Below are 14365 nucleotides of genomic sequence, written 5' to 3' on the forward strand. Positions count from 1 at the left end.
AACATGCCTGTTGCCAGTTCACGACACTTAGGATAGTCTGGCAAGAAATTGAGGTGGTCTTGTGTGGGGAATACGCGTTTCCCAAATATTCATTCCGCCCTGCCTTTATCCTCAACTAACATCATTTATGATCCCATCTACTAATTCAGCAGTAACACTCCTCCAATAATGATACACTTTCCCTCAACTAACATCATTTATGATCGCATCTACTAATTCAGCAGTAACAGTCCTCCAATAATGATACACTCTCCCTCAACTAACATCATTTATGATCCCATCTACTATTTCAACCGCAACGCGCTCCTCCTATAATGATACCTCAGATTCATCTTTTATACTAATCTCAGTAATCTCATTCGTTGTAGATTGGCCGACCTAGATTTACTGCTCTCATGCTATCATCAATCGCACGGATACATAAAATTGGATCTACTACTTTCAGAATCTTTGAAAAATTTTAATATTATGTTCGCCGGGCAATTTTGGTCTTTTGTCTACTTCCATTGTCATCGATAAATAGCATTTGATTTTATTGTTTTCATCCTAGAATATTATGACTTTCTGCTTCAACCATGTTCTCGCAGACCCATAGCATTTGGTTGGTTTTCTTATAACTATTTTCCTCATCGTTTGTCGTTGCCGCCTCTTTCTCTGTTAAGAACATTAGGTCACTGAGAGAGAGAGAGAGAGATCTGCTAAGCCGAACAAACTACTACAATGGCGAGCTCAAATGCAGGAACGTCATTGGGAAGTGAGTATCAAGTGTTTCTGAGCTTCAGAGGGCCTGACACTCGTACTGGATTCACGGACATCCTCTATCAAAGTTTAATTGATGCTGGAATTTGTGTCTTTCGAGACGATGAAGAGCTCCATGTTGGTGAAAGGATCGATGGATCACTCCAGCAAGCGATTGATAACTCTAGGATCTATATACCAATCTTATCTCGGACCTATGCTTCAAGTCAATGGTGCCTCCGTGAGCTCACGCAGATCATGGTGAACACTTCCAAACCAGAAGGTAATAAAGAGATCTTACCTATTTTCTACAATGTGGAACCTGACGATGTTAAACTGAAAACTCCACTATATCGCGATGCAATACTGAAATTGGAGTGTGAGAAGAAGTTGACTACTGAGCTCGTAGATGCATGGAGAGAGGCTCTCGTAAAGATAGATACAATAAAAGGGTGGGAAGCGAAGAAGTACAAAGGGTAAGCTAACTGCTTTTAAGATTCTTGTTTTCCCAATTTCCTTTTACATTTAGTCACAGATGTCATAATTCCAGTGTGATTGAGGTGGGAGATGAACCTTTACTACGTCTGTCATAAAATGTGAAACTGTTTAAAAAGGTCATCTTATATAACGGGTGAAATTATTATTTGACTGTGGGTACTAGGAAGAAAAAGAATGGGATAATGAAATGCTATGCACATTCTTATCTAATCACTTAATCTCTCAATACTCTTACGTACACCATGTTCAACTTCTATAGTGGTCGCTCTAATATGTCGGTTTCAAATGATTAAATCTTCATTGCGGGATCATTATTAACATATTCCCAAGATTGTGAATCTCTTGGTGGAATTAAGTCAAATTCATGACATGGTACAAGCGTTGCCAAGTGCACGGAAAGTATGTTTTCGGAGTGATGTTAAAATCAAATATGGACTCTTAAAAGATCACTTCTTAGATTGGTACTGTCCCATTAGCTATCTGATTATTATGTAATTTATCCGATGCTTGAATAACATCACTTCTAACAAGGTAGTAATGATTTCGCATTTTTCCCCCACTAAAATGGTTTTCCACTGTGGCAGCGACAGTGAACTGGTCAAATTGGTAGTTGAGGAGGTCGTGCAAAAGTTGAAAACAAAACAAAGATTGGTGACTGAAAATTTGGTCGGAATTGATGATCGAGTTATAGCTGTAAGTGAATTGTTAAACGTGGACTCTGGTGGTGTACGACTCATCAAAATTCATGGCATGGGGGGTATCGGTAAAACAACTCTCGCCAAGGTTGTCTTCAACCGACTATCTTCTCATTTTGGAAAGTTTTCTTGTTTCCTTGAAGATGTTCGAGTGAAGTCATCAAATGGCTTAGTTGAGTTGCAAAAAAAGTTATTGTCTGAAATCAGCCATCCAGTAGTAGCAAGGAGAATTGACGAAATTGACGATGGAATGAAAAGGATTGGAGAAGCACTTTGCAATAAGAAAGTCTTCATTGTACTTGATGATGTTGATAGCAGCGAACAAGTGGAGAAATTACTTGGAAAGAATACTTTATATCTAGGATCAAGGATATTGATTACAACAAGAAATATAGATGTTTTGCGAACCTATAGATCAAAGTATCAAATTTTGGAGTACGAAATGGAGGTGATGAGTTTTGATTATGCTCTTCAACTATTCAGCAAGCATGCATTTGATAGAGATTCTCCCTTAGATGATTATAGTGATCTTTCAAGGGAAGTTGTATCTAATACTGGGAGACTTCCATTGGCTCTTGAAGTAATTGGTTCGTTACTCTACCACAAAGCACAAGAACAATGGAAAAAGGCATTGACAAAGTTAAGAAAAGGACCTTGTGAGGATGTTTTTGGAAAGTTAAAGATCAGCTACGATGCCTTAAGTTTTGAGCAACAGCAAATTTTCCTTGATATTGCATGCTTTTTCATTGGTGAGGATAAGACGAATGCATTTTACATGTGGGAAGATTACGACTTTTCCCCAGATATTGTAGTTGATGTCCTCATTAATATGTCTTTGGTAAAGATTACGGAAAATAATAAGTTTTGGATGCACAATCAACTTAGAGATCTTGGAAGGAATATTGTTCATCGAGAAAATCCAACGAATCCTGGAAAGCGGAGTAGGATATGGATTAACAAGGAGGTCATTGATGCAATTAGAACAAATGAGGTAAAGCACTTCTAGAAAATCCTCACGAGGAAATTAGAAGTTTTTCTACTAGAAAATCTTCTATCTGCACTAGGATGCTCTTTTTTCTTTCTTTTTCCCATTTCAATCCTTTTCCTTTCAAATAAGATACCAAATGCCACTAATTTCCTACTCTCATTTGTAGTTGAAGAAAAACGTACAAGCCCTGGATCTTGATCTATTCAAAATTGATAAGGACACCATTACAAGTGAAGAAATTGGAAGGTTTGAACATCTAAGGTATCTCAAATTACAGGGGGGAACATTAGTTGGAAACTTAGCAAATTGTCTGACCAAACTAAGATGGTTGTTGTGGAGTCATGCTCCTCAAATGTCTAAGCCAACCAATATGCACTTACAGAATGTTGTCGCTCTTCAATTTGCAAGCAATAACTCAATTGATGATCCGAAACTACAAAGCTTTGTCAAGGTGTGTAATATGCTTACTTGTACTCTATTTTCTCTTAAAGGTAATATTTGATTGTTCATCCATTGAATATTGCGTTCATTTGATAGATTGCAGGAAAATTGAGAGTTCTTTCTCTTAAAAAATGTGAGAGCATAACCAGAACACCAAACTTCCTTGGATGCCCAAATCTAGAGAGGCTCACTTTTGAAGAGTGTTCCAATTTGAGCAAAATTGACAGCTCTATTGGGAAGTTGGAGCGTCTGACTCACCTAAAGATTGATACTTGCTGCAGTCTTGAAGATTTGCCTAAAGAAATGGGGGACCTAATGAATCTAAAGCACTTCTTTTTACGGTGCCATGAAGTGAAGAGACTCCCAGATTCCATATGGAAGTTGAAATCATTTCATGAGGTGCACCTTTTAGGCCACGTCAATTCGGCAAATTCATGGGAGTTACCCAGTGCTATTGGAAGTTTGCCCTTTCTAAGAATCCTAGATCTATCAAAAATTGGTGTCAATGTAGTTCCAAAGTCCGTCAACATGCTTCCTTGCTTACAAAGATTGGAGTTGAGGGATTGTGATGAGATTCAAGAGTTGCCAGCACTCCCAACAAGTTTAACCCATCTAATAGTGTCATCTAAATCATTGCGGGTAGTCCCAAATCTCTCAAACTTGACTAATTTGGTTGAGTTGGAGCTAAATGATTGGCAAGGAGGAAGAGATAAACTTTGTACTGGTGAATTATGGTGGATTGGGAGGTTATCCAAACTAACTAAATTGAGCTTTGGACTTCACAATGTCCCTACTCCTGTTGAGCTGGCTTCCCTTTCTTTGCTAAACCAACTTGATTTGTTTGGATTGGACTTGCAGACCAATCCTCAACTTCCCATGTCTCTACAAAAACTAGGCCTTCATTATCTCAGTTCGATTGCATCACTTTCTCTGAATCTGAGTAATTTGTCCTGTCTAGAGCTCTCTTGGTCTTCAATGCAAGAATTTCAACTCGATGGGCTTGAATTTTCAAATCTAAAGGAGTTGCATATTAAAATCTGTGCACCTCTCGAGAGACTCAGCCTATCCAACATGAGGAAGCTTGAAGATGTCCACGTGAGAGATTGTCCAAAGTTAGTTGAGATCCAATTTTCTGGGGCGTTCGAATCATTGAAGGCATTGTCTATTGAAAAGTGCAAGACCTTGGGAAGGCTAGTTTACGTGCGGGAAGCTGGGCACGATAGTAATGAGTCTGCTAATGAGTTGATTAGTTGTCAAGGGACACTAATCCTTCTATCGGGAGTATTCAATAAGCTGCAGTATCTCAAGCTGGTGCGTTGCCCTAAGATACTAACAATTCAAGTTGTCGGTAAATCAAAATCATGTGAGGCATTCAATGTTCAAGGTTGTACTTCGCTACAAAGTCTTCGTGATTTTTCAAATTTAAGCAACCTCAAGAATTTACACATCAATGACAACGATGGGCTAGAGGTTGTTGAGGGCCTTGACGAGCTAGAGTTTTTAATAAACTTAGAAGTTCATAACTGTGAATTGTTGGAAAGGTTGATTGACGTATCAAGCACCAAATTGCCCAATGATTGCCACATGCGTATCTCCGGTTGTGGGAAATTACTCGGGGTTAACGAAGGATTCAATGGCTCCTTTAAGGCTTTCAAGAATTATGAGGTGAGTCAGAGCCATTCTCTCTCGTTCTCTTTTCAGTTTTCTTGAGACGACCATCCACAAACATGAAGTCAGCTTCTAAGCAGATTTGTAATAATTGTGGGAAATCAAAAAACAATTAAACATGAATTGACTTTGGTCTCACTTGTTTTAAAACCCACTCAATACAAGTTTGTTTTGTTTTTTACTCGCGGTTTTAATCTGCTTTCATTTTTTCCGTTTTTCTTTCCATTTTTATATATGAGAAAGTTCCATATTTGTATCAAAGTCCATGGGACAAGGTCATTTTCCACCACAAATAATTGGAAAACGTCAATGTCTAGAAGAAATATATAGAATAGCTCAAAGTCTCTTATTAAAATGCTCTTTTCATTATATATGGAGTGGATTATTTAGTTTAGCATATTTTTAACATAATAATATACTCCCTTTATTGTTCATTTCTTATTTAATATCGTTCATTATGGAGATGAGTTTGGTGTTTGCAATTTCTACCATGAAAATAGAACATTAAAAGAACAAATACTTATTGCACAACTCAAAATGATCTTGCTAACGGAGGTGTTTCACGAACACAATCTATATGGTCGGCCTATCCACTTATCAAGTGACCTATGTCCTTAATGGAATTGAGTGTTACTTGAATTTGCAAGTGGCTGGGGTTGGCCAAGTAGGAGGTGTATCCCAAAAGCACGTGAAATACTTGTTTAAAATTTTACGGTTTGATTAAAAGCCACTTCAAACAGGAACAGAAAAGCGATTGCAAACAGGAACAGGAAAGTGACTTGGAGCGCAACTGCGGACAGAAACAAGAAGGCGACTTTGAACAGGAACAGGAAGGCTACTTCGAACCAGAAATCGACTTGGAACGCGACTTTGAACATAAACAGGAAAGCGACTTCAAACTGGAACGGAGAGAGACTTCGAACATGTGTTCCAAGAGGAACAGGAAAGCGACTCTGGATGGAACTACGAATCAGAACAGGAACAGGAAAGCGACTCTGGATGGAACTACGAATCAGAACAGGAACAGGAAAGCGACTCTGGATGGAACTACGAATCAGAACAGGAACAGGAAAGCGACTCCGGATGGAACTTCGAATCGGAACAGGAACAGGAAACCTGCTTTGAACTAGAAGGGGAGTTTCAACCAAATAGAGGGCTATCAGATTCGGAAGATTTAGAGGCTAATCTTTAGAAGTTAGAAGATTTAGAATCATATCTTTAGAAGATTGAACGTTTTCAATTTTATGTATTTCTTTTCTTGCAAGTAAATCTTCTAAAATGTACTCTTGGGTATATAAATGCCCACCCATGTTTAATGGAAACACAACAATTTCTGTTTCAACATGGTATCAGAGCCATCTAAGACTAACGTCCCTTTTCAACCCTAGCTTTCTTATTCTTCTTTTTTCCTTCCAAGGGTGGTTGATATGACTCTAGATCCTACCATTGCCACCATCATAACTCCCATTACAAACCCTTCTTTTACACTTCCTCCATTCAGATTTGCTCACCACTTCCTTTCTATATGTCTCATAGCGTCCAATTACTTGCTATGGAAACCACAGGTTATCCCATTTCTCAAGGGACAAAACATCTATGGCTATGTTAATGGAACCACAATGTAGCCCAACTAGCTCTCTAGCAACAGAAAGATGCTTCCATCATGAGTATTCTAATTGCGTCGCTCTTAGAATCTGTTTTACCTATGATTATTGGTAAGCCAACTAGTAAAGCCATATGGGATGCTCTCAATGCCTCTTTTGGCTTAGCTTCCATTTCACGTATGCTCTCTCTTCATCTCAATCTTCAACATTTGCAACAAAAACAGGACAAATCAGTTATTGATTTCCTCTTGCATGTTAAATCCATTGCTGATGAGATGAATGCTGCAGGAAAGCCACTTGAATTGGAGGATTTTAATGTCCACATCTTCCGTGGTCTTTGATTTGATCTCCAAGACATTGTTTCTATATTACTTGGTTGTTCTAAGCTAATCTTGTTTTTGGATCTACATCACGAGAGCATTAAGGCCTTCCAAAAGTTGCAGATTTTTTAGCCTTCCTCTCAAGCTAATTTTGCTACAGCCGACTTTGCTCAACAAAATGCCTGCACCCCTCCTAGTTCCTCTTTCTCTCTAACTGTGGTAAATCTAGAGGTTGTGGGAGTCACAGTAGTTGCTTTGCCTATGGTCATGGTGCCCATGGTCTTCAACAAGGTCATTTTATGGTGTTCCATCTATCAACGTGCAAATCACATTGCTGCCACATGTTACTATCGCTCTCCAAGTATGCCTTATCACTTGCTATGACATTCCAAAATTTGGTCCCTGTTTCGAATATATGAAATGGTTGATTCGTCGACACGCTTATGGTTAATTTACTCGAAACTGATAACTCATGAGTTAACTAATCTATTAGGTGAGGCCATTAAGAGATATATATGCGGTAGACTGGAAAATTCGATATAATCAGCAAGGGTCAATATGACACCATTATAAATCGATTAGCGAACGGATATGTCATGCCCCAATCCTCGAGCGCGCGCACATCCCTTGGTGGTCGATAAAATTACAACGTCCTAGAATGCGTCGCCGACCCATTCATTTTATTGCACATGCGGAAGTGAATTAAAAACCCTTGACAACAAACAGTATGGCATAGGAAAGCAGGACAATCACATCAAACCAAACACTTTTATAAACAAGCTAAGTTTATACACAAAGGTCTACAAAAGATTAGCTTTCAAAAAGGAACTGTCCTATGACCACTAGTCGGACACGTTCACTGATCACTCAAACTCCACTAGCTCCGAGGGCCCCGGGTCCTCCACAGCTCCATCAGGAGGGTTAGCTGCACCCTCACCAAAAGCAGCATCGACAACCACCGAGAGAATCTCAAAACTCTTGAGGAGACCCACCCTATGTCCATTAAGTCCATGGTGGAACCACGCCCTAAATCGATGAGGTACCCTCTTGGGTAGGCCTTCGTCGACCTAGACGGTGGTCACGACTAACTCGTAGACCCAATGAGTACCAGGGATCCAGACATCTATCCCCCACTCAGTAATAGCCCGCGGCTGTCCAAAACGTTCCGAAGGAATTGCCATCTAAGGACTTGGAAAGATTGAGCCCACGACGGGGTGAGACAATGTCTCAACAAGTTCACCCCCTAAACCCCTATTAGGAAGGAAATACACCTAGAGGCGGCCTAACCACACAATCAATGAGACTCACCTTGCCTCAGTTCTTCCCTGCATGTCAGCATAGTCACAGATGCGTATAGCAATTTCACACATCAATTGGAATGTCTCAATCAATCACCTCTCAATCAATCACAGGAGTCCTGATTATAAGGCCAAATTGTTATGACATGTCCCCTACCATACAATTTTGTCCCATAATCCGGCGCATTTATATCAATCAATCACACATTCCAATTGATTATGGCCCTCAAGGCATGGCCTACTCGACGTTTGGCAGTCTTCTAGCGTAGCCAGGCGTCACCTCATCCCTTGAGCACAACAACGTCCACTCGACACACATCGAGGACGGCATTCCCGAAAGAGCTTCAGTCTGGCCTCTACCGCGATCTGGCATCCATTGATAAGGCACCCATATAAGGGCAACGTCCACCTGACGCACATTGGGGACAGGTTCTCTTAACCATCACACGATCATTCAAATCCGGCCAAGGACATTGTGCTTTGCACTCACATGTCTCAATTAAGATTATGACCTTGGCTTGTTTTCTTCGTATTAAAACACTCGGTGAAAATAATCGCGTGTGGGTACATGTTCAGATCGAACCTTAAAAATTGGTATCATTCCTTTTAAAATCCCACTAATTGATGTAGTATTTAAAATCATTTTCGGTGTCAAAATTTGACACCTGTTATTTTCTAATTAAATACCAAAATTTCACGATTTTGAAATAATGACTCAAAAATCAAAATCACCATTCAATTGCACTCAATTGCATAAACTAAGTACACCACTGCAATCAGCACAAAATTATGATCACTGGCTATCCCGATATAATTTCCGGAAAATAATAAATAATTAAATAAATACCAAAAATTATTAGATAATACAAATTAAATACCATAAATACCAACTTAGGCCGGAAATGATAATCTAACCACCTAAACGGGCCAAGAAAATTTTTAAACCTATCTAGATAAATAGTATAATCTACCTAGTCCTTAATTAGTCTATTCTAACCACCTAACATGCATAATTAAATAACTAAATCACTAATCTAAACTAACTAATCACTTCACCTCATCTTAATCTAAGCTAATCACCCCTTAGGCATCATTAACCTCCTAAGCAAGGTTTAGCAAGTAAACTCACTAGTTTAGCGAGCCGGTGAGTCCACGGTGACGGTGGCACAGAGGCGAGCGATAAACAAGCCTGTGGTGACACCAAGCGAGGTCTGGATGGGCCTAGAAACAGGCCACAAGCTCTCACCTGGGCTATGAGGTTCGGTCATTGCTCGGGGCTGCTGGGCTGAACCGAATGGGCTGAAAACGACAAGCAGGGATGGTGGTGGCTGCAGCAGCTCTTGGCGAACTTGACAAAGGCAAACAGCGGCTGGTACAACAAGCTTGACGGCTGGACAGAGGGCTCGACGGCAGCTAAGGATCCTGGGGGATGGCGAGACGACGCAGGATGAGCAGGACGCAAGCAAACTGGCGCATGGGGCTCGAGCACTCACAGGTGTGTTGCTGGCGACGGCAGTAGAGCTCCGGCTGGTCAACTAGCAGGGGAAGCAACTGGCTGGTTTCCTGGTTTTCTTGAGCTCTCAAATGACCACAACAATGGAGAAAGGAGCAGCTGAAGGAAGAAGAAGGTGGCTGCCGAAGGAGGAACCCCAAATGGCTTCCAAGGCTTCAACACCTATCCATTTCACTCATTGACTGCCCCCACCTTGCTCATCCATCATCTTCAACCATTATCGACTCCCAAGCTTCCCCAACAAGCCATTAAAATGGTCCAAAAGGTTGCTCTCCCCCCCCCCTTAGCTACGAATTTGGACATTTGCCTCTTCAATATGATTCAATTTCCCGTCAAATCAATCTAATTAAAGCCCAAACAATTCAGCCAAGGTGCTCACATCACATTTCACATTTTCCCTCATCAATTGAACCAATTTGACAGCCAAAAATATGACAAAAAATGGCCCTCTAATTTTCTCGGTCCAAAATAACCTTACTTTGACTTTTCGCCGAAATCTTGATTTTGCAAAGAAATCTTTGGAAGATGAGTCGACATTCCTAAAATGAATCATGACATGACAAAACTTTCAATTTTTGAAAGCGGGTTCAAATTTGTGGTTAATTTCAACCGGACGTGATTTTAGTGTAACCTATGTCACACCCCGACCCTTAAGCGCGCGCACATCCCTCTGCAGTCGATAATAAAAATGCGACTTCCCAGAACGAGTCACCGACCCTTTCATTTTATTGCACATATGGAAGCAAATAATAAACCCCTAACAATAAATAACATGGGATAGGAAAGCAGGGCAACATTTCATAAAAGCCAACTTTTATAAACAACGGGTTTAGAAACAAAACAAGTCTGGTCAAAGGTCTACAAAAAGGTCAGCACTCAAAAAAGAGTTGTCCTATGACAAAATATTCAGACACATACGCCAATCCTTCAGACTCCATCTCCACATACTCCAGGGCTTCAGGTCCTCCACAACCACCAACTAAGGACCTGAAAATTTAATCCCATGATGGGGTGAGATGTTGTCTTAGCAAGTTCACCCCCTAAACTTATATTAGGAAAAAAATACACCCAAGGGTGGCCTAACCACACAATCCAAAGAACTTACCTCATCTTAGTTCCCTCATGCACGTCACCACAGTTCATATACACAATTGGCATATAATTAAGGCACACAACAATTGAAACGCCTCACTCATCTCAGTCAATCATAGGAGTCCTGATTATAAGACCAAACCGTATGACACGTCCCATAACATGCCACACGATTTTGTCTTATAATCAAGCTCAGTTAACTCGACCAACCATGCGTTCCAATTGTTAATTACACCCCTCAAGGGTACGGCCAACTCTGATTTTGGTTGTCTTCTGGCATAGCCAGGTATCGTCTCACCTCCTTTGAGCACGATTACGTCTCTCAAAGACGGCTTTCCCGAAGGAGTATAGGTCCAGAATCTACTACGACCCAAGTCCTAAATGAATGGGTAACGTCCGACGTAAACGCTTGGGATAGGTTCTCTTAACCAATACATGACCATTAAAATTTGGCCTAAGACATCGTACATTGCACTCAAATGCCTCAATTAAAATAGTGATCCTGACATATTTTCTTCATATTAAAAATACCCACTAAAAATAGTCGTATGTAGGTACACAGTCAAATCAAATTAGAAAAATTGATTTCCTCCAATTTAAAATCACACTGTTTTATATAGTATATAAAACTATTTTTGGAGTTAAAATCTCACCTAAAATTTTATGAATAAATAATGGAATTTCCCAAATTTTGGAATAAATGACCAAAAATCCAATCAGCACTCAATTTACACAAATTAACATCTAGTTACATAAACTAATCACACAATTGCAATCAACACGAAATTCCAGTCATCACTATCTCGGTCTAATTTTCGAAAATAATAAATAATTACCAAAATTAATTAAATAAATACCAATAAACGCAAAAAAATGCAAACCTACATTGGAAAAGCCTAATTAAATACCGAAATGGGCCCGGAAAATTTCCGAACCATTTAGATAAATACTATGACTTATCCAGTCTCTAATTACACTACTCTAACCACGTAACATGCAAAATTAGATAATTAAATCACTAATCTAATTTAACTAACCACCTAAGCCTTAATTAACTTAAACTAATCACCCCCTTAGCATAATTAACCTCCTAAGCAAGGTTTAGTGAGTAAACTCAACGAATTAGCGTTCCGATGAGTCCATGGCGATGGCGACATAGAGACAGGCGATAAACTCCGAAACGGCGACACCCAGCGGAGACCGAACGGACCCCAAAACGGGCTTAGAGGCTTCCAAGCCCTTTCTGGAATTCGGTTCTGTCCAAGAACCGAAATGGCTTGGCCAAGCAATGAAACGAGCTGAAATATGTGGGTCGGGCTGATTTTGGCTTGACTATGCTGCAATGTGGGTTTCGAATGGGTTGGATCGGCATGGAGGTTGAAGCGTGAATGCTCGCAGCGGGCTGAGGTCAACATTGGGGCTTGCTGGATGTTGAAGAAGTTGCTATGTTGACTCGGTGAAGTGAATTGGCATTAGGGGGGAATGTCGTGGACGAAGGGGGAGCAGCAAAAGAGGATCAGTGGGGTTGCTGCATGGGAAAGATGGAGGGTCGGTGGAGGGTGTGGGCTGGCGTGAGCTGCTTCGGTGGACACTAGTCATGGAGATTTGCGGTCAACAAACCAGCTGAGGGAGTCACGAGATGATCGGGATGTGGCAGCTACTAGTGCCGCTTCGGTGGGGAGTATGGGTAAACGGAGGGAGAGAGATGCGAGGAATTGGGGTGAGCTTCAAGGAAGAATGAAGGGAAATGAAAAGCAAAGCAGAAACCGATGGAGTCGGCATCGAAGGGGAGAGAAGAGAAGCTGAAGGAGGGGGACAACGACGGAAGGGCATCTAGCTTAGCTCGCCCAAGAAGATTGAAAAAAAGAAGGGGGAAAGTCAACACTATTATCCACTTAATTGAATGCTTGTCCCCTAATTCTTTCTAGCATAATAATTCCACAATTAATCCAATTTTGATGCCAAAATTGCTGCCCCATGCCTAGCTCTGAATTTACTAAATTTGGACTTCAATTTCATCACGAAATTCCCCAATTTAATGTCCATTTTTGTTGAAAAAGAAGCCCACACAATTTCTGCAAGTTCCCAACACCAAATATCACAATATGGAGGCCAAAAATCCCTTCAATTTGGCCCATCCGAATTTCCATTCTTTTCCGAATCGTCCGCACTGATTTTACGTAAAAATCCCGAACTCGCCGACAATTCTTCGAATGATGAGCCGACATTCCTAAAATAAATCGTCACATGATAGAACTTTCAATTTCTAAAATCAGGTACAAATTCATGGTTAATTTCAATATGACATGATTTTAGGGTGACCTAACCTATCGGGTAGCTTTTAGGAATATTTAGTGCAATTGACCCGTGGTCAATTATTTTCGAGCCACATTGTGCTTCTTCGACACAATGGCGACTCTCGGTTATCGTGAAAATCTCAAGGTCTTAAATACGGACATAGGGTACGAAAATGATAGAAAAATCGATCTAGTGCCATTCGATAGAATTTTCACGATTAGATGGAATCACCCACACACTAGTCACATACCTCTATTGAATAGAACTATCTCTGATCTTTAATCGATTTTGTCGGTATCGTAATGACCCTTGCAGATTAGCATGGTCGAGCAATCGATTCCTAGTCGAATTCTCAAGTCTATTGCGTTTAGATTCCTTAACGGCTTCACCTAATAGGAAAGTTATCTCATGAGGGGCCCACTTAGAGAAAAAGGCCATAGGCGTATCGATGAAAAGCCCATTTCATCTCATTGAAAACATACTTGAAAATCAGGATATCACAACTTTTCCCCTCTTATAAAAATTTCATCCTCGAAATTTCAACCTATTACAAATCTTAAACAAAAAGGTGGGGGTACAGTCGTCTCATCGAATCTTCACTTTCCCAGGTTACTCCTTCAATATTGTGGTGCTGCTAGACCACTTTGACCAACGAGATGTTCTTAGTACGCATAATTTGTTCCTTGTGATCCACAATCTAAACCGGGCATTCAACGTACGACACTTTGTCATCCACGTCCAATTCCTCAAAATTAAGCACATGGGTCGAGTCAGGCTCATACTTCCTCAACATCGACACATGAAAGACGTCATGCACTTACATTAACCTCGGCGATAACGCAAGACAATACGCTAGGATCCCGATTATTTCAAGAATCTCAAAGGGACCTACGTACCTCAGACTCAGCTTTCCCTTCTTGTCAAAGCGTGAAGTACCCCTCATTGGTGACTCATTTAGAAAGACGTGATCACCAACTTGGAATTTCAATGGTCTCCGATGCTTATCGGCGTAGTTTTTCTAGCAGCTTTGAGCAGTCTTTAATTTATCCTTGGTAACGGCAACTGCATCTACTGACTACTGGACTAACTTTAGACCTGTGATCATTTTTCCCCGACTTCATCCCAACACGTTGACGTTCTATACGTTCTACCATACAACGCTTCGAAAAGGAGCCATCTGAATGCTCTGCTAGTACTTGTTGTTGTAGGTGA

At 40.5% G+C, this 14365-nt stretch overlaps 1 protein-coding gene and 1 pseudogene across 3 annotated transcripts; one reads left to right on the top strand and one right to left on the bottom strand.

The window, feature by feature from the left end:
• The first annotated feature begins 339 nt into the window (after window positions 1-339).
• LOC104442957 (TMV resistance protein N-like) lies at window positions 340-6372 on the top strand. 3 transcript variants are annotated; one of them, XM_018872126.2, is made up of 6 exons: window positions 340-1214; window positions 1821-2922; window positions 3086-3370; window positions 3457-5025; window positions 5769-5965; window positions 6008-6372. In XM_018872126.2, exons 1-6 carry the CDS (start codon window positions 721-723, stop codon window positions 6156-6158), a joined length of 3798 nt encoding a protein of 1265 aa, XP_018727671.2. In that variant the 5' UTR covers window positions 340-720; the 3' UTR covers window positions 6159-6372. The 3 variants fall into 3 exon arrangements, with proteins under 3 accessions (XP_018727671.2, XP_010054629.3, XP_018727670.2); XM_010056327.3 differs by having other exon boundaries at window positions 5769-6372; XM_018872125.2 differs by having other exon boundaries at window positions 5775-6372.
• A 1443-nt stretch (window positions 6373-7815) lies between these two features.
• The window catches only part of LOC120292533, a 65955-nt pseudogene continuing 59405 nt past the window's right edge, over window positions 7816-14365 (bottom strand).

This window comes from Eucalyptus grandis, chromosome 4 (assembly GCF_016545825.1).
Source record: "Eucalyptus grandis isolate ANBG69807.140 chromosome 4, ASM1654582v1, whole genome shotgun sequence".
Taxonomy (NCBI): Eukaryota; Viridiplantae; Streptophyta; class Magnoliopsida; order Myrtales; family Myrtaceae; genus Eucalyptus; species Eucalyptus grandis.